Source organism: Chionomys nivalis, chromosome 16 (assembly GCF_950005125.1).
Source record: "Chionomys nivalis chromosome 16, mChiNiv1.1, whole genome shotgun sequence".
Lineage (NCBI taxonomy): Eukaryota > Metazoa > Chordata > Mammalia > Rodentia > Cricetidae > Chionomys > Chionomys nivalis.
Genome location: NC_080101.1, coordinates 21,605,348 through 21,626,964, shown reverse-complemented (window position 1 = coordinate 21,626,964; position 21,617 = coordinate 21,605,348). Strand labels below are relative to the sequence as shown.

The following is a 21,617-nucleotide window of genomic DNA, read 5'->3' as shown; positions in this document are numbered from 1 at the left end:
ATAGGCTAAGGTTCTTCCTTAATTTCTTCTCAATTGATCGTGCTTTTATTTTGTTAATTCTATTTAATTTCTAGGCTTTTCTGTCTTTCCCTTTTTTATTTTATGTTAGTGTAGGCACATTTGTGATCATAATTTTTTCTATAGTAGACATTTAAGATATAAATATGGCATCAAATATAGTATGTTTATTTTCTTTTGTATTATAGAAAGGGGAGTTGTTTTTCTTTTGTGGAAGAAATGTTTAATTCATTTCTATAAATGTTCAATGGAAAAGAAAATATTTATTAGTTTTAGCTTCACTTATAAAATAAAGCTTGTTAACTGTATTTTAAGAGATCTATGTTCTTCACTTGTTTCTTAGGAGATCTGATGAACAATACACGCAAACATCTCATTTTGTATGTGTGCTTAAATTATTTTCTCTGTTATTTATATTTATAAAACTTTAGCTGGCATATTAATTGATGCACTTTTATTTAGTGTAGTTTATGACTTACGTTAGAAAATATTATCCTGTTCTTTCCTTCTGTATGCTTTTTAATACAGTCAAATTGAATAGATCTGTATCACCAGAAATTATTTCATTGGTTTTATATCAAAATTATGCAAATAGTTACTGCAGCTTTGTAATTTATAGGGATTTTAGGCAGTATATTGAATATTTTTAACATCTGGAAGTTAGTGGATCACATAGCCATAATGTTTTGAACAAAATGAAAGAGAGCTTCTCTTAATAATGGATTTCTATTCCTGAAAGACAGCTGTCAGCTGGGGCTAGAATGGTCTAAGTTTTGGGGGCCATGGCAGGACCATATCCCATCCCCACATGTGGGCACACATGCACGTGTGCCACATATCTTCCTATTTGTCTTCCTATTCATGCATTACTGGCATTTAAGTGTGTGGCACTGTTCAAGGTGTTCGTAGCACTCAAATTAATTGTGACAATGTATAGAAGGTTCTTGGCACGGTGTTTAGAACAAATATTTGATATGCAGTAGGAGGAACTACTTTTAAAATAGCTAACCTTAATTTATGGAAGAAGTACACTTTGGAATTGCATCAGGTCACCTATAATTTTTTTCTTTGTATCAATAGAACTGTCCATGTTTTAAAGATTTGGAAGACCAGATGAATCATCTAGCTGAGGTACATTTTTGGAGATACGATCTATTTTGTACAATATCTGTGTGGTGGTAGGCAATTTGGTCACATCTATATGATTACACTTATGATTTCTTCAAATTTTCTACTACACAATTTTAGTACTTTGTATTTTTTTTTTTAACAAGAACTACCTCTTGATATTTCTAATGGTGCCGAATTTACTTGCATTCTGTTCTTTAAGAAGAAAAATCTACTTTAGTATGTTATGCTTACTTCCTAATTGCCAATTAGGGTTTTGCAAGTATGACTTTAAGAGCTTTGCATATTTTAATTATTTATTTTAAAGAAGCTTGGCTGGGCCTGATCATCCACGCCTACAGTTCCATCATCATTCAGGAGGCCCAGGAAGGAGGTTCACAAGTTCAAGGCCTGCTCTGACAACAGAGTAAGCTAGGCCAGGCTAAGGAACTTGGTGAGAATACATCTCCAAACAACCACTCTTTGCAGGCTGGAGATACAGAGCTTTCCTCATGCATGGGAGGCTGAACTCAGTCCTCAACACTGCAAACAAAGCCACAGAACAAATGAATAACGGTAAGAAAAAGGTAAATAAAAGCCCTTGAATTTATTTGATTCCGTCATCTTGTTGCTTTATCACACGACATGGCTTGTGTCTTCTAATTTTGACTAATCGTAAAATTTCTTTTTTCACTCACGTTTTCTACATAATTTTAGGACTGGATCGTTGAGATCCATCTGCCTAACTGTACTTATTACTTTGGTCATATACAAACTACTCTAGTAGTTTCAGCTTTTGCTTTCAAGATGGCTAATAGCTGTATTACTGAAAAGGTTTGAGCTTTTGTTTATTGTACTTTCACAAATGAAAATCTGCTTCCTAATTTAATAGGCTATTTTAAGCAGGTAAACATTCCAGGTACAAATTAGAGAAAGTCAGCATACATTTTCTATGGGATGGTAATTGCTGTGTTTATCTTAATTTTTAATGAGTTTCATTATTCATATTTTACCTAATGTAATTTATCTGAATAAGTCACATTATCTGAATAAATCACATTATCTGAATAAGTCACATTATTCATTTTACATTTTAACTTGCTGTAAAATTTTCTAAAATTAAATTTTAAAGTGTCACCTACCACAAATAATACTATTTTCTTAAAAATTTTAAATTGAGTCTCCATTTATAAGCTAGCTTAACTTCTCTGAGTTCAATGATAAATATATATATATTCATATATATTTTATATGTATATTAAACATTATTATAAATTACATTAGATATTTAATATTGAATCAATATAATTTAATATTAAAATAAATAAATAGCACTATAAATAAATGAATATATATTTTTATATACATTTTAGCATAGGGCTTTACCAACAGTTTGTGAAAAGCAATCAACAGATAACATTGGCAATAGCCTGAATTGTTTAGCGATTTCATGGGATCCCAAGGAATCAACAATGGTCAACAGTTCCATTAGATGTAAGCCATTCCTAGCCTGGAACTTTCACTTGGTGGTGCAGATATCCTCTTGGGCATTGTTTTCCCTGTTATTTAGTGACTCTATTTAGATCTATTTAATATAGACTGTATTTTTAAAAGCTTCTACTGTAGTGGGTCTCTATATGATCCCCCATAAGGCCCTTAGTATTAGCTGCCCCTTTCTGTGTTCTTTTCTTTACCACCCTCTTCTCTCCCACTTCCTGCTCAATCCTTCTGCTCCAGTCTGTCCCTTATCTCCATAATTATGTATTATATCTTGCCGTTCTTGGGAGATCCTCCCCTTTCCCAGAGTCCAATCTTTTGCTTGTATTTTGTGGCTTCTGATTTTGTGTTTTTATGGTCTATTTTGGGTCTGTGTTTCTTATGTTTTTTCAGTTTTATTCATTTGTTTTTACATTTTCTTTTTTTTTAAATGTGCTTGTTTATTTTTTAAAGAGAAAGGAAAAGAAGGCATGAAGTTAGAAGGGTGGGGAGGTGGGGAGGATATGGGAGGGAATTTGCGATGAGAAAATATTTTATGAATTTTCAAAGCAAAAACAAAAAATAATTATTTTGTCTGATTTGGCATGTGGAGTTTTAAAAATATGTGTATGAGAAATTTGTGGGTTTTTTCTGGCCTTTAAAATAGTTGTGTCCACATCCAATTGTTTCCAGTTTTTACCATGCTGCCTACGAGCTTCGCCATCCTTGCCTGTCTTCTTTCCTACCCAGCTATTCACGGGGCGACTGCTTGCTTTCACCCTGGTCTTCCTTTGCTCACGAACTCTTCAAGTGTTCTCACTTGTTTTCTGTTTCTTCCATGTTGCTCTATTTTCTTTGCCCCCCCTCTGCCACTATGGTAGCCCACTCATCATATCTATACATGGGGACATCTATCTTCTCTGCAAAACCGTAGCATTCATTTTCCCCTTGGGATATTCCTTAGTTCATTAACAAAATCCGCATCCTCATTCTCTCACACCTTGACAAATGAGCTGGCTTTCCCCGCTCATGATCATCTCATTAAATTAATATTTTTCCTCTGATAAATGGGAGATCTGTTCCTCCTCTATAAAGCTCTATTAATAATCTTGCCTGTGAGGATTAATTTTGACCTTTTGTCTTTGCTCAGTTACAGTGTATCCTTTCTTTCTTTCTTTCTTTCTTTCTTTCTTTCTTTCTTTCTTTCTTTCTTTCTTTCTTCCTTCCTTCCTTCCTTCCTTCCTTCCTTCCTTCCTCCCTCCCTCCCTCCCTCCCTCCCTCCCTCCCTCCCTCCCTCCCTCCCTCCCTCCCTTCCTCCCTCCCTCCCTCCCTTCCTTCCTCTCCCCTCTTTCTTCCTCCCTTTCTCTCTCTCTCTCTCTCTCTCTCTCTCTCTCTCTCTCTCTCTCTCTCTCTCTTTCTTTCTTTTCCTTCTCTTCTGGAGGCAAGGTTTTCTGTAGCCCAAGCTAGCCTTGAATTCCCTCTGTGGCTGAGGATGACCTTGAACTCCCAATCCCCTCCTAGTCCAAATGCTGGACTTACAGGCACACTCCACTATGCCTAGCACTGCTTAGAAATCTTTAACTCTATTTATTTTTACTGGTGTCATCCTTGCTAACTCTCAGTGTACCAGTACCATAACCATAACTAGAACTATTAACCATATTTCAAGTTAAATTTCTTGGGCTCACTTGTCAGATTTATTTATTCTTCCATACTCAGCCTGATTATTTAATTCTTGCTCTGATTTTATTCAGCCTCAGACCCACTACTTCTTTGATCAAAAGTGTTTTTCATTTATATTATTTGTTTTGCATGAGATTTGGCATGTGGACTTTGGGTGCATCACAGTAAGAACATGGAGTCTGTCACCCCTATTAGCAAGTACCTTTACCTACTGAACCATTTTACTTGGTTTATTATTGCTTCCCTGTTACTTCTCCAGTCCCCTGAATACAAGTACTCTGTGAAATCCAGCTCTTTATGACCTTTATTTCCCCCCCTTTTTTTTCTTAAAGCTCTCTTTCATTATTTTACCCTGCTCTTGCATACCTGGAGGACTTTCTCCATTCACATGTCTGTTTCTTGCTTGGCTGGCATTTGTGGCCTGTTTTACAGATGTAGACCCCTGTATCTTCTTCCTTGTACGTTAATAAGAGTGTAAACATTTTTATTCAGAGAGCTAACCTGAAAACACATTTCGCTTTTGTTGAACGCACCTATTGTCAACCCTATCCGAGCATGTTGCTTTGATTTTAGTTCTCCATCTATGAGACAAGTCTCCAAGTTAGACATCAGCTCTATGTTATTTCTAGGTTATTCATATTAACCTTTATGCAAAGGAACTCTGTATCCCTAGTCCTTCTTATAGCTTGAAATGTAAGTATTCTTGAAGTGTCAGTTGATTAACCTCATCGTTGACTTCTTAGACAGCAGGATCCCCGGAAGCATGGGTCTCGACATATTTTACATGGAGAAAGCAGTAGTGTCAAAGCACTGCCATTAGGAACGAATGACCCTGCCTTTGCTGGTCAGCGTCACCACACAGGTTGTCAAGCTGAAGACACCCACAGTCATCTGTCACAAGGAGTCAGCTTTGAATCCTGGGAAACTTCAGTGTTTGGCCAGAGGAGCCTCTCCATAATATCTGTGTGGCAAATGCCATTAAATACACATCTTAGAACAGACAAGTACCCTAAAGCATTCCCTGCTTTGCCAAAAGAATGGGCTCACTCAGCCAGGAAGCTTTTGCATTTTTAGTTTATAGAGTGTTCAAAACATTAAGATTCTAATATGTTTCCTTCTGAATAATGGATAAGATACAAAAATAGAAATTAGTTCAATAGGGAAGCTCTCTGATGATAAGGAACTCAATAGGAGCTAGAAATTGCTAAGCTTTGATGCTCTGGGCACCGGGTGCTGATATAGTATAATCATTGATATCGTTGTATTTTAAAACAACATACAGGTTCATGTTTTTAAAAAACACTTCCATCAGTAAATGGACAAAATAGATTTAACAATAAATATATACACACATGTATGAATCCTCTGAGTTTGTGTTTGGCCAATCTTTGCAATATTCAGCTATAAGTAAAAATTCACAGTGGAAGGAGAGTTGCTGACATTCTTGAATTTTGCCAAGGGAGGAGAAAATTACTAAAAAATATGAGTCATAATGCAATACATTTTGTGCAGTGCTTTATTGGTGTGTGGGAAGAGAAGGCTGCAGATAGAAACCTGACGCATGGCTAAGGTACTATCTTTTTCTTGCTTTGATGTGCTGTAAGGGGCAAGCAGGCACCCTTTTTGATATGTTTTGTTTTGTTTTTCCCCATGTACCACACAGAAGAGATTTGTTTCACATCCTGGTCATTTTCTTTATTCCCTGGGATTTGTTATGAACTTTGGTTCTTCATAATTGTGGTTTGTGACCACCCGTTGACTATCCCTGGCTGTTTTGTGTATTGTCCTAACTTTCATGCTGGTTCTTTAGATCTGTCGTGAATACTAGTGCTGGTGCTGATTTCTCTTCCTGTATTGCTGAGGCATGGTTCTGGAAATGGAACACTACAGAATACTGTCCAGCCAGACATCCCTCTGTAACGTTACAGAGTGTGGAGACGAGAGCAGTCCTGAGAGAGATCTAGAATTCAGAGTAGAGCTGTAACATTGTTCTCCACAGATTCAGAGTTTTTGGTCTATCTCCAAATTTTATAATAGAAGCATATGAAGTGAAAATGTGAACAAAGAATACAATTCCCTTTCCGGCAAACAACAACTTGGAAGCTCTCCTAATGTGGAGAGAGTCTCCAGGTTAAAACCTGCTGGACCCTGAATCCTCCTGCATTCATCAAAAGAAGGTCCCAAGGTAAGGTGCATTTTCCAGTGTTCTTTATCTGAGGTCCTCATGACTTAGAACAATAGATTTTAGACTCAATTTATGTCATTCTTTAAGTGACCCAGAAGGAGAAGAATGACCATAGGGGTTCAGTCAACTGGTACAGTGACAAGGGCTCCTAAAAGACACATATAAAACTCTACAGCGTGTATCTTCTTCTGTAAGTATCAACTACCCAAGTGTTCCAGCAGAGAAAGTTAAGCTAAGAGGGTCACAGCCAGACAGAAAAGGTCACCCATAAGCAATGTGTTTTCCTGGGGGCACTAGAGAGTTGGTGCCGAGCAGTAGCATCTAGCAGGGGGTTTCCATGTTTAGTGCAGCTGTATTTCTCTTAAAGTTCATGTAGCAACTTGCATGCTAACTAGCCATCTGGGGGTAGGTACTTAGGAGATTATTCACCATTGGCAATTTTTGCCTCTTAATTTTAAATAGCCTATGACTGAAAATCTAAACTGCAAAGTCATAAAGTCCTAATTAAGGAAGATTTATATTAATCATGAAAGTGCCCTAGAATGCGGGTAAGGTAAAGTGGTTTAACAATAAATTTAAAGGTTATACAGTTTACATACCTTTGATTAGCTTGAAATGCTACTGCATAATAGTGCTAATAGATAGAAATATCCAAAATTAGAATTAGATCATGAATATCATGAAACCCCAAGTGTCTTTTTAATTTTCTAGTGTTCAGGAATAAACATGGACATGGGACCATCACCAATTTAAAGAGATATATTTTTGTGTGTAGCATGTCCTTTAGCATTTCCCCCTAGAATTTACTAGTATCTCTTCATGCCTGGCATATAATAAATTCTTAATAATATGTGCAGAATCAACGATTAAAGAATTACTATTAGGGGGCTGGAGAGATGGCTCAGTGGTTAAGAGCACTGCCTGCTCCTGCAATGGTCCTGAGTTCAATTCCCAGCAACCACATGGTGGCTCAAAACCATCTGTAATGAGATCTGGTGCCCTCTTCTGGCCTGCAGGCAGACATGCAGACAGGATACTGCTTACACCCTAGACCAAAACATTCTGTCGGCAAACCACTCCTTGGGTGGAATCCAATGTTATCTCCACAAAGGAACTGGAACTTAGTTAGATCCTCAGACTTTGTTTGAATTTGAAACATATTTACTTCTCTATTCCTGAAATATGAGGTCTCGATATTAGCTACACCTGTTGAAAATAACCTTGAGAGAGCAGAACTCTTTGAGCTAACTCTAGGTGGGACCTTTGTTTGAGGTAGAAACACAATAACCTTGAAGGAATAGAGGTAAGTTCCAACTCTCTGACTTTTGGCCAACATGGAAATAAGCTCATATTTTTGGGCCTCCACGATTATTCTAAAACTTTTCATGACAGTGAGACAGTACTGCAAAAACAAACAACAAACAAACAATAACAACAAAAACTTAAAAAATTTCACTTTTCATGACAGTGAAACATATCTGCTCCTGGTAGCAACAGTTACTTCAAGAGGAAGATGGATATTGAAGAAACTTTTTATGAAGTTTGCTAGCCATTAGGGCAAGAAACTGCTCTTGCCTAGTCTGCTTGATGCTATGATGTATGAGCTGGACATTCAGGACCCAAAAAGAAATAACTGCTGAACTTGCCTAAAGGTGGGACAATCCTTATGGGTTCCTACTTCATGGAAGAGTCTGCCAGATATTCTGCAGGACACAGAAAAACGTGACTGACAAACTGCCAATATAGGCAGAACTGCCTCTGAAATTGCCTGCTTCATAGCAAAGTCTCCTGGATACTCTGGGCCTGAAGATGGATGCCCCAATGGTACAGAAGAACTTTGGGTGACTGTATAGGCAGTGAGATGTCTCTGTCAATTATAGAGTTTTGGAAGTTGATTACAATATACTTCCTGTTTACGTAGGTAGCATCATATCCTTCTGGATTCTTTGATAGAGCTGATGACTAGATAGTGATAGTTATAGTTTTCCTGAGTTATGATAAAAGATACAGTAGATAAAAATATTGTAACTGGAGGCTGGAGAGATGGCTCAGAGGTTAAGAGCATGGCCTGCTCTTCCAAGGGTCCTGAGTTCAATCCCCAGCAACCACATGGTGGCTCACAACCATCTGTAATGAGGTCTGGTGCCCTCTTCTGGCCTGCAGGCATACACAGACAGAATATTGTATACATAATAAATAAATAAATATTTTTAAAAAATATTGTAACTGTAATTATTGTTTGATACCTGTTTTATTATATGTAATTTTACTATGTGAATGTTAAACCTTCCTTTTTATTTAAATAGAAAAGGGGAAATGATGTGGGAGGTCCTTCTGTCTATGTGTTACTTTTATTGGTTAATGAATAAAGAAACTGCTTTGGCCTATAGCAAGGCAGAACTTATCTAGGTGGGGAAAACTAAAATGAATGCTGGGAGAAAGAAGGTGGAGTCAGGAGAAGCCATGTTGCCCTGCTGGGGACAGATTTTGCAACTTTACCCAGTAAGCCACAGCCTCATGGTGAGACACAGATTAATGGAGAATATATAGTTATAATTATATTTTCCCTTGTTATGATAAAAGATAAAGTAGATATAAATGCTGTAACTGCAATTCTTACTTGACACCTGTTTTGGTATACGTAATTTTGATATGTTAAAGTTAAAAACCTTCCTTTTTATTTAAACAGAAAAAAAGGAGGCACTGTGGGATCCTCCCCTGTATGTTGTGAATACTATTGGTTAATAAAGAAACTTCTTTGAGCCTATAGCACAGCAGGGCTGAACAGACTTGGGTAGGGAAAACTAAACTGAATGCTTGGAGAAAGAAAGCAGAGTCAAGAAGAAGCCATGTAGCCCTGCCAGAGACAGACGCCAGATGGAACTTTACCTAGTAAGCCACAGCCATGTGGTGATACACAGATTAATAGAAATGTGTTAAATTATGATGTAAGAGTTAGCCAATAAGAAGCTAGAGCTAATGTGCCAAGCAGTGATTTAATTAATATAGTGACTCTTTTGGGTCTGCGCAGCCAGGAATAAAACAAGTGGCCTCCTACAACAGGTCAACACATAAATAAGTTCATATTTTTGGGCATTCACAATTATCCTAAAGCTTTTTATGATAATGAGGCATGTCTACTCCTTGCAATACCTATCTACTTAATAAAAGGATAATGGGCATTGAAGAACCTTTGCTTTCACTGCGGCAAAGTGAGCCATTTTGGCAAGAAACTGCCTTTGCTTTGATGCTGACAGCATATTATACAAACTGGACAAGTAGAACACAAAAGAAAGCAACTGCCAAACTTTGTCAATACAACTTAGGATAGTTCTTCAAAAATCTTGCTTCACAGAGTCTGTCAGATATTCTAGGCTTGTAGGTCAAAGATGGATGCCTTAAAGTTTTAGAGGAACCTTGGGTGACTGTCCAGGCAGCCATATATCTTTGCTATGGCCACATGTGTATAGTTTGGGAAGCTGTTTGCTCTGTATTTCCTGTTTACTTAGGTAATATTATATTCTTCTTAGGTCTCTGATGGAGTTGAAAACAAGGTAGCTATAGTTTGCCATGTTACCAAATTGAGAAAAGGAACTTACATAAGAGATGTAAAGTTTATAAGGCCAAGAAACATAAATGCTTAAATCATTTAAGAACATGTTTTGAGGTCTAAAAAGATACTTTTGGGTTGGTAATACAAGTTTGGATAGAAAGTGAACCAGGTATATAACTTTGGACCCACCATTATAGGATAGACAGTGAAATATTTTCTCTGAATTTGCCAAGTGGACTGGATATTGTAAATTTAATTCTTACATGATAATTGTTCTTATTGTATGTAGTCTTACTATGTTAAAGCTAAAACTTTTATTTAGACACAAAGAGGAAATGTTGAAGAATATTTGTTTAACTATGCAAAGTTGTATTGCATTTGTTTAGCTATGTAAAGGTGTGTTGCATTGATGTTGTGGAATATTTGCTTAATTATGTAAAGATGTGTTGGATTTGTTTATATTGCAGAGCATTTGTTTAACTATGTAAAAATGTGTTGCTATTTTACCTTGCCTGCCTAAGGTACCTACCTGAATGGTCTAATAAAAAACTGACTAGCCAATAGTGAGGAAGAAAGTATAGATTGGACTTCCAGGTAGGAAGAGAAAGTGGGAGGAAAAATTTAGGCTCAAGAGAAGAAGAAAAAAGAGATGCCAGGAAGATGACAGGGACCAGCCAGCCAGACATTTCTGGGGAAGCAAGAAAGTAGGACATGCAGAATGAAAGAAAGGTAAAAAGTCTCAAGGCAAAATGTAGATGAATTGAAACAGGTTATATTAAGAGAGCTAATAGGGCAAGCCTAAGCTAGCGAGGTGCATTCATATTAATGATAAGTTTCTGTGTCTTTATTTGGGAGCTAGTTGGCTGCCCAGAGAAAGTTCCATCTACATCAAACATGAAAACTTTTATTCATTTATTAAAACATACCACCAAATCTATGAGTATGTTAATGATTTTATTTTTTTGTGTATTTGAAAAAGTGCATATCCATCTAGGCATAGAGATCCAGTCCTGTGATCCCAGCGCATGGGATACCCAAGATAAGAAGATTGAAAGTTAAAGGGCAGACCCTTTTCTCTCATGGGGAAAAAAAACACGTATCCAAGAATTTTATAGTTTCCCTTTATGTATTATGCTGTCAGTTCTAAAATGAGAAACTCAAGTATTCATTATATCTACTTCTGTCTAGTTGAAGAAATAGTCATTGATAGGTTAGAAAAGCAGAGACGTGCATTCATGGAGGCGTTGTCAAAATAATGTACCATCTACAGTTGCCCCAAACAATTAACACTTAGTAAAACAACTTTGTAATACATTGTTAAAGATAACATAATGACCTTGGTCCTCCAGCGCTTTTGTCTACACTGAGTCGTGATGGACATTTGCTCTGGCTATGGGCAACTGAGAAGAATTAAATCCCTTATACCTGTAATTATGTCTGTGTAGTCTGCCACAAGAAATTATTTTCCTACTCTAAAAGCCTGTGCTGGAAATGCCATGTTTGGGGCGATTTCATTAACATTTTAAAATGTTAACAATTTTGTCAGCCCAAACCGAAAATGGCTGTGTGAGAAATGAAAGCTTGCATAACTCTGGCACCATCTCGTCACAGCTCATTATCCCCCTGGCTTTTATTATGCAGCGAGGGATTGGGGTCAGCCGTACAGAATTTAGGGACAATTAAGAAAATTACTGTATGCAGATGTGACTTATGGACTGAGAATAACTAACTTTCTAAAAGGCTGAGTTAAACAAAATAAATAAGGATGATGGAAAATCTGCAGCTGTTTTCTGGATTAAGGCAACCTTTAAGTTATTCATTATAAAGACACCTTCCGGGGATTTGCTCACTGTCCCTGACCCCGTCCTGACACTTTGAATTTTTTTTTCTTTGACTGTATTCCTCTGGGAGTTAAAAAAAAAAAAAAGTCCTAGGCATATTTTTCTGAAGTACTTTGAGCTTATTTCTCATACCTCCCCAACGGGGATGAAAATATTGTCGCTGACCTCTATGCATTGTGAACTGCCCCTGGGTGCCAAATCCTACACTCTTATAACTTTCAAACTTTGTGGAATAAAATATGGGGAAACAGTCATAAGGATAGACTCTTTCACCACAGAGACAAAAGTGAAAGAAATCACAGGAAAGAGCGCACGTAGCTAGGCAAATTGCGAGTTTGCAAGTCTTTGCTCACCAGCTCTCCATTCCCTTCACAGTGAATGAGAGTGGACGACACAAATACGATAGAAAGTTTCCTTTCTCCTTAAATAGATTTCAGTAGCTATCTATTAAGCATGCTAGATGCTAGGCTTTGTCCTAGGCTGAAAAATAGTGTTTGCACCTAATGGAATATGTATTCTCTTCAGAAAGCAGACAAGTCAGGGTAGAGCAGGCTAAGGACTGCTGTAGAATTCAATATAAAAGGTGCCATAGGATCCTTGTGGAGGAAGATTTTAAATTTTTTAAATTATATTTAGTGTGTGTCTGTGTATGTGTGTGTGTGTGTGAGAGAGAGAGAGAGAGAGAGTGTATATATGTGATACTGTGCAAGTATGGAGGTCAAAAGACAATATCCAGAAGCCAGTTCTCTCCTTCTACTATGTAACTCAAATCTTAGTCTTGATTTCCCCATTGAGCAACCTTGCCAGCCTAAGAAATGGGATTTTACTGTAAATTAAACCTTGGAAAGCCAGAAGGATCATTCGACGTTGATAAAATAAATGCCTGGGGTATATATAACTCAAATCAACAAATACTCTTACTCATTTTTTCTAAATGTTTTTAAAACCTAAACAGATATTTTTCTTGGGTTGTTCATTTAACATGAGACAAGTGGATGCTAGATGACACGATATGATTTTCAGCTGCGGTTTCTCCTGTCTACCGCTATGACTGTCCTCCTAAGAAACACTGTTCGGGATTTTAAATTGGAGCTCTGTTCATGGTGTTGAGAAAGGAGAAGCTTTCTTTTCCTAAATAGAACCTTGAACCTCAGTTATGTACTAGGGTTGTGTAACTCAGTATTATGTACAAACGGGTTAACTCTGTGCAGACGCTGCAAAGTAAAATATCCAACAAGCTTGATCTTATGTAGATTAAAATGCTACATGGAAAAGGGAAAGTTAGGATGATATAATATCCAATTTTATCATTAATAGATTTTTAAAATTTAATTTGAATTACTTTAATTATTTTTCTTTTGAAACAAGGTCCTGCTGTGTTTCCTTGCTGGCCTGGAACTCACTATGCAACCCAGACTGGTTTTGAACTCACAAAGGCCCTCCTGGCTTTGCCTCCCAAATGCTGCAATTAGAGGTGTGTGCCCAATACCCACTTTACATCTTTGTCAACAACACTAGGCGGCGCTTTATCTTCGCTTCTGTCACACTTGGCTGTTAGCAGATTGTTTGTGTATCATAAGAGCTTATCACAATCATGTGTGAAATTATGATGACATTCTGGTCTTCTATTAAATATTAGTGTTTTCTATAAAATTTCCTTATATTTTGTACGTTCAAATGCCACTTCTTTAAGAGTATTGTCTTAAACTATATCTCAGTCTACTGGGACGATTCACCTCTGAAACAGCATCATTCTCTGACCTTGTCTCTCTAACCATAGATCATTTTTTTCCAGATAAAATTAAAGTAGCTTGAAATTATCATTAAGGACATTCATTCCCCTTTCTTCAGTAATTCTAAGGCTATTTCTATACGAGAGATCATCTTTTATTTTAGATGGAATTTTCCATTCCATCTTCTGAATCAAGTGAGCTACTAAACAATAAAGGTACCAAATTATAATATACACACATGCAATTATGTGTAAAATAATAAACATCCTTATGGAATTCTTACTTTTATATATCCTATCTATCTATCTATCTATCTATCTATCTATCTATCTATCTATCTATCTATCTATCTATCTGTTCTCTGCATATCACCTATTTACTTATCATCCACACATCTTGTATCTTCTATTTTCTCTGTCATCTATCACAAACATTCCACCTTGCTTTTATCTACTATGAGTTGAACATGGGTTAATTATTTTCATACAAGTTCACAGCCTATTTAGTATACTATATTAAGCTATCCCATGTTATCCCAATTTACTTGTTAGAACATTGAGGCTCAAAGTTTTTAAATAATCTGTCAAGAACTCAATAGTGAAAGAAGAGATAGCCAGAGGTGAGTGCTGTCTCTACAATATAGGGCAAAGACTATGAATCAAATTACAGATAACAGATCATGAGATACCATTCTTCTTCTATTGACCATCTCAGAACTATTGGCCTATATCCAAGACAAGTTCCTTGGGTGAGAATGTAATCCAGTTTTTGCATCCTACCTTGATAAATATTGTCCAGAAGTCAGATTTGTGGTTTTCACATCCATGCAGTTCATCGTACTGGGAAGGAGAGCAAGTTCTGGCTGGATCATGGTGGCTGTGGCTACAGCTCTTGCAACCAACTCCATGGCATCCTGAACATAGTACTCAAAGATGGACTGTGTTGTTTTTCCATGAGCAATGAGCCCTAAAGGCAGGCCTTCTGTCCTTAGTTCCTCCACATTCTGGGAGTCTCCTAGAACCCAGTGGAGCTCAGGAGGTGATAGACCAAACTGGTTGGAAATTTCAAAAATCTGCCGGACACTCTCCATGTCGCAGCCAAACATTACCATCGTGGGTGTGCTGTTCTTAATGCTCTCCAGTTGGACCTGCAGGAAACTTAGGAGGTCCTTGGTGGAGGACAGGTTAGCAGTGATGTTGATGATAGATCCAAGGTTGAACTTGGAGTTATTCTCGGTAAGGAGGAGGAACTCGGTGATATTCCAGTCTTCCTGGCATAGCAACAAGCTAAAATTGTACCAGTTGTTCATGGCCAGGATTGAGACAGTGACATCAGCATCAGAACTTAATGAGTTTTCTAAACTCAGTTGTAGATGCAGGGGATTCTGTATTTAAAGATAATGAAAAAGAAGAATTAGAAAGTATTGCTCAAAGACCATAACAGGGTACTTTTGCTTTTCGGCGAGCCTAAAGTCATTATTTTCCCCTGTGATATTTCCCCTGGGATAAAATTCTATTAGAAAAAACATTGTTTGTTGTCTAATGAAAATCAACTCTTTACCCCAATTTCCTGATGATTTTTGTCAAGAATACCAGAGAGCAGATAGCTCTTAGTGCAAATGTGAGAAATAATCACATATTCGGTTATAGATTCTTATGGAGGTTTTCTTCCTTACAGTTAGTCCCCCTAATGCATCATATTTCTTATACCATGTTTAATAACTCATTTGTTCGATTATCCATTCAGAAGAAATAATTGAAAGAAATTGCCTTGCTTTCTATGAAATGAGTATCATACACATCTTTTACAGTGCAAGTCTTGTATGAGAAAATAGAGAAGATGAATATGTCTCTGGGTCCTTGGGCAAGGCTCTTCTAAAACATACAAAATATTTTAGGGTACACACATCATGATTAAGTGTATGGGTCCAATATTAAGACCTGATTACATTTCTATATGCCTTGATCTTGAACTCTTGCTTTCAAAAATGTGCCACTGGATGTATTTTGTGAAACTTAAATGATTATTTTCTCTACTCATGGAATTTGTCAGTGCAATTAAGGAAGAGTTTATTAATTCAGCAGTGACAAATTATAAATTACATAGTTGAAAGGTAGCCTTGGAACGTTAATAAATTTATCATTTATTCTTCCCATCAGCAAGACACTTGACACATTTACCCTTTAACAATGCTTTTCTGAGTTTAGAACAAAGCTTTATAAACGCTGGCTGCAAAACAAGTATCGATCAAATTGAATTAACTATCTTCCAGTTGGGAACTATAGAACTGTTTCTGAGAATTTGCCAAAATCCTAGTCTGTGATAGTTTCCTTTTTCTGCAACACACACCAAGCCACACTGGGTAATTAGTTTTTTCCTGAACCAGGGCAAACATTTTTATGCAAACCTTCTTTTCACCTATAAATAGGACTGCTTGCATTTACATTCATTTTCCCAAACTAAGTGTTTCATCCATATTTCTAAAAGGTCTTTTAGATTGTTGTTAACCAAAATTTGCTGAAGCTGAATCTATATTAAAGATTCTGTAGACTGACCTTGGCTGGCTAGAACAATATGATTATAGACAAAATAGTTTGTAGGTTAAGAACTATAATTATCAGGCTATCTAAAATTAAAAAAAAACAACAACAAAAACATCATTTACCTTAACTTCTGTTTTTGACCTGACAGTTTCATGAGTATTAGGTTAACTTCTAAGCTTAGCAGGCCTCTAGGCTGAATCAGTTCTAAAACATAAAATGTGATATCATCTGAAATTTGTAGAAATGATTTCCTTGCTTTGCTACAGCCTGTCTATCTAGTGTCCCAGAGAAAGTATTTGTTGAATGTATTTATTGATGTATAAATTAGATTTTTTGGTCTAATTTTTTTTAATTAAAATTTTCATTATTTAGCATACCAACCACAGTTTCCCTTCCCTCCTCTCCCTCATTCCTTCCCCCACTTCCCTTCTACCCCCCCCCACTCCTCAGAAAGGGGCAGGCCCACATCATGTAGAATTACTAGCTGTTGTGTTCTCTGCTTATCATCAACCATATTTGGCTCAGAATAAACTATTTCTTTGGCTGTAGAAGTGGTTTAGCTGTTGTTTTGTTTTTGTTTTTTGCTTTTTAGAATTGTTTTTGTTCATTTGTTTATAAGTATGTGCATTTGCAATGTATTTGTCTTATTGATTTCTTGGTGTGGTGACATGCATTTTTATTTTATTATTTCTCATAGCTGTAAAATAATGCACATCTTAGGTTGTTCATGTCTCCACTACAGATTGCCTTGCATGCACCATAGTGCTTATATCAGACAATAGACTGAAATTGTCCCATTGACCTCTCTTTTGGCAGACTGAGCCAAAGATGGTATATGTCAACCTGAATAATTCTTTCACTCACTCCAATTCCTGGACTTTGATCATGATCTGAGGGACTAAGAATCAAAAGACTGGGGAGAAAACCATGCCCACCACTCTTTCAAGACCCACCATTTTGCCTGAATTGTAACCAAGGTTTGTTCAAATACTTCCCACAGAGGAATTCACTAGAGGAGCGTTGAAGAACAGGTTTGTATGAAAGCAAGAATGAGCATAAAATAAGCTGATCATATTTATTATTCAGCACTAGATGGAGACATAAAGAATTTGGCAAGGAGAAGCAACATGGGAATTAACTAAAGAGGCCCTTTTTTTCACCACCAGATAATAATTAATCCATTTAATCAGGTTTGTTCCTATAATCAGTTCTACTGAGGAACTCCAGATGTTGAAGTTAATTCTTTCACAGTCTTAAGGGATGTAATTCTTCAAATAAATACTTACTAAGTGATAGTTTAGAAGCATCTAATGACACTTATCTAGTAGCTTCACATGTAGCATCTCAGTTTTTCTTGTGATGCCAAAGTGATGCTATCCTTTCCCCATCATGCACTTGTATGTGCACGAGCACACACATGCTCCCATGCACACACACACCCACACACACACCCTGTACAGATTCAAGTGATTAACAACTTCTAGTCTCACAAATTTTGTTAAAATCATTAGCAAAAAGTTAAAAATACATATTGAATCCAAATAGAGAAAATTTTAAAAAGAAGACAATAGAAGGGTCTTGCCTTAGCCTATATTAAAACATTGGAAATTCAATTTTTGTAAGGCAAGAATAGTTTACAAACAGAAATTCTAAAAAGGGTTAAGAAGTAAATAGAACAGAAGTTAACATACACAAAGAACAGCAATTAAATATATTGAGTTATATTATACATGAAATATAAAGCAAAATGGAAAGAAATACAAGATTAAGAGTTGAGAAAAACAAAACATTTAGATAAATGGTACAACTTAAATTCCTAATTTTGCTTTATAAAAATAAATTCTTGCTGTGCAGTGGTGGCACACTTCTTTAATCCCAGCACTCAGAAGGCAGAGGCAAGTGAATCTCTAAATTTGAGGCCCGTCTGGTCTATAGAGTGAGTTCCAGGATGGTCAAAATTACACAAAGAAACCCTGTCTCAGACAAACAAACTAACAAATAAGCAAACAAATAAATTTCTATCTACTAATAGCATAAAATAATATCAAATTATTAAAAATAGACCAATTATGTGAATATGTGAGAATTCAGGATTCATTAAACTGAATACTATAATCTATTCTGACTGGGAGAAGATCTTCACCAACCCTGCAACAGACAAAGGTCTGATCACCAAAATATATAAAGAACTCAAGAAACTAAACTTTAAAATGCTAATGAACCCAATAAAAAAATGGGGCACTGATCTGAACAGAGAATTCTCAACAGAAGAAATTCAAATGGCCAAAAGACACTTAAGGTCATGCTCAACCTCCTTAGTGATAAGGGAAATGCAAATTAAAACAACTTTGAGATACCATCTTACACCTGTCAGAATGGCTAAAATCAAAAACACCAATGATAGCCTTTGCTGGCGAGGTTGTGGAGAAAGAGGCACACTCATTCATTGCTGGTGGGAATGCAAACTTGTGCAACCACTTTGGAAATCAGTGTGGCGATTTCTCAGGATATTTTTGGCATTAAATAATCTATTAAAACAAAAAGTGAAGGAACGTGAAATACCAAGAACATTTGCAGCAACAGTGATAGAAAAAGCGCTTGTGTTCCCAATAAATCAGTAACATCTCCTAGTCAACAAGAGCACAGAATGCTTTACTGAACACTCATTTAATCCAGAAAGGCAATTTTAACCTTTTTCTCCTTTTTATTTATTTTTTAATTGTGACCTTCTACTGTGAGAAGTGCTCTCTCCACATGCACTGGGTAAGAGAGGGAAAACATCTAAGTAGCTGGAAAGATAGGCATTTCATATCATTATAAATCTTGGCGGTAGCAATAAATCAAACAATACAGTATGGCAGGGCTAGGAAGAAGGGAGGCCTAGTCTAGGAAAAGGACAGCAGAAGTGGGAGGAATGCAGATACCTGTGTTGTACGGCATTCTCTAATTGAATCTGAGAAGAGCAAAGAGATGTATCTGAAAGCAGATGATAACTATATGGGTAAACATAAACAGTGGCTGAAGAGGCTGCAAACTAACAACACTGAGGCTCGGCCTCACCATTACAATAACCAGGAAAAGTCATGGACTATACCCTGCGAGGGGCCATTCAGCATTGAGACAAACAAAAGTACTAGATGCCCCAGAACATTAAGAATAGCTTGAGAGATAAATGTGCTTCTTTTCCATTCTAAAATTTTGCTTCTTGGTCAAAAATCTTTAGTTTGTAGGCATATAAATTTATATCTAAGGTAGATTAATTTCAGTACTGTGGTTCTGTAGAAAAGTTTTAAAATCAAAGACTGTGATACATTCAGAGGATTTTTAAAATTGTTTAGGCTATCCTGAGTTTTTATTTCTTTCTTATAAAGTTAAGGATTGTTCTTTCGAGTTCTGTAAAAAGTTTTGCTATAATTTTAATAAACATTTATATTAAATCTGAAAAAAAGAATAGCTTGATTAACTTGTGAATAGGTTGCAGCAACGCCAGTACCAATCCCTGTTTGAAAAGACTTCTATTGCCTCATTCCTACCCAATCAAGAGTTCAACTCCCATCTGACTCCAGATTCTCCTACCCACCCCCATCCATTACTCCTTAAAACCCCTTCCACAGCTGAGCTCAGTGCTCTCCCTGATCCAGCCACTGTGTTGGAGCAGACAGAGATCCCAGCTTGGGCTTGCAATAAAGGTCATTTGCTTTTTTGCATACAAACTTGGACTCCTGATGGTCTTTGGGGGACTCATGACATGGGCATAACATGGTTTACTGTAAGAACATAAGCAATTAGTTATTGACTTTATTTTGCTAAAGGTCTGCTTCTGCTGATCGTTCTCCAACAATATTATTATCTTTCTTGCTCTGGAATAACAACGACTGTATATTATGCTGCTGTATTCCTTTAGTGTGATTGTGTAGCATCCTTTTAGTAGTGTCTACAGTGTTCTCACTTAGGTCCCACCCTAGCTCTCCTTGCTTGTGGCGTCACTGCTCTCTTGAGCTATCTAAATTTTTCTCTTCTCTTCTGCTATGTGGTATTAGGGCTTAGAAGCTGGGGTGAGCTACGTAGAAGTTATGTCTCTATCAATTACAAGTCATGCGGCCACCTGCCCGCAATTTAACACCTCTGAGTCATAGATTCCTATCTCCAAAATGACCTCAGTACCATCTCCTATCTCATGACATTAAACGTGGGAACATGGTAATGCACGGAACATGTATGGCCCAGAAGGAGTACCTAGGAAGTGGTACCAGTGGAAATTTACTTATAGAATGTAGACCTTGATCTGGAAGTGCTTGTAAGTGATGATTTTATTGCTATGAGTCTCCCAAATTTCGTTTGTTTGCACACAGTGGTCTTGGCAATAAGACATCTTTTACAGAAATCAATTATACCAAACATTTTACAGGAAAATAAAGGCTTCATCTCACAAGTGTGTGTGTGTGTGTGTGTGTTTCTAAACTTATTTTATTTTATGTACATTGATGTTTTGACATGGGTGTCAGGTCCCCTGGTACTGGAGTTACAAACAGCTGTGAGCTGCCCTGTGGGTGCTGGGAATTGAAATAGGGCCCTCTGGAAGAGCAGTCCGTGCTCTTAACCACTGAACCATCTCTCCAGCAAAAGTATGCTGATAGTCTCAAAGATACATTTTGAGCAGAGAGCAATCTTAGTACTGATTTTTTTTTTTTTTTTGAGACAGGGTTTCTCTGTGTGTAGCTTTGGAACTTGCTCTGTAGACTAGGTTGGCCTTGAACTCTCAGGAATCCACCAACCTCTGCCCTTGAGTGCTGGGATTAAAGGCACCTACCACTACCGGAGAGGCTGTTTATTTGGAGATGGGTGTTCTCAATAGTTTCCCCTTTCCCATACTCTTTCTCAGGTAAGAGGTTCCATCCTCCGTCATGAAATAAGGAATTTTGGAACCAACTTCTAGAGTTCCAAACAGAAATCTTTGTTCTGGGAAAAACAGATTTGAATCTTTTCTGGATTGATACAAGTTTTCAAAACCATGATTGCCTATAATTAAGTTTGACCCAGGACTTGAGGATATTCCCCAACAGAAAAGACTAAAGCAACGATGCCATTCTTTCAGGGTTTTCCTGGGCCAGCAGATCCGGATAAGGAGGTTGAAGCTAGGAGGGTTCCAGTGAGCTTGGAGCTGCCTTGCATTTGCACAGAGAGGACATCTACTCTCTTCCATGAGTCTGCTGCTGCTAAGACACACTGGAGAAGCTCAGAATAGGGTTCCCATGCTGTGACTACTTCTCCTTCACTGAAGAGGCCCCAGCAGGTTTTCTCTTACTCATACTCCCCCACCTCAGAGACCACAATTATGCAGAAAGCTTTTTTTTTTGTTCTGAAAATGAAAGTTTATTTCTTTAGCCCAAGCTTTTAAATAAATTCTGTTTTATAGTAGCATTAAGAAGTAAGGCAAACACAAGGCACAGTTTCTGTCCTGAAACCAGAATCCAATAA

General features: G+C 37.1%; 1 protein-coding gene across 1 annotated transcript in view; it reads right to left on the bottom strand.

Moving 5' to 3' along the window:
• Nucleotides 1-21,617, bottom strand: part of Grin3a (glutamate ionotropic receptor NMDA type subunit 3A) — a 180,164-nt gene that overhangs the window by 109,583 nt on the left and 48,964 nt on the right. The window contains exon 2 of the mRNA XM_057791100.1: nt 14,376-14,980. Coding sequence (XP_057647083.1) covers nt 14,376-14,980 — 605 coding nt within the window. The remainder of the gene's footprint in view (nt 1-14,375; nt 14,981-21,617) is intronic.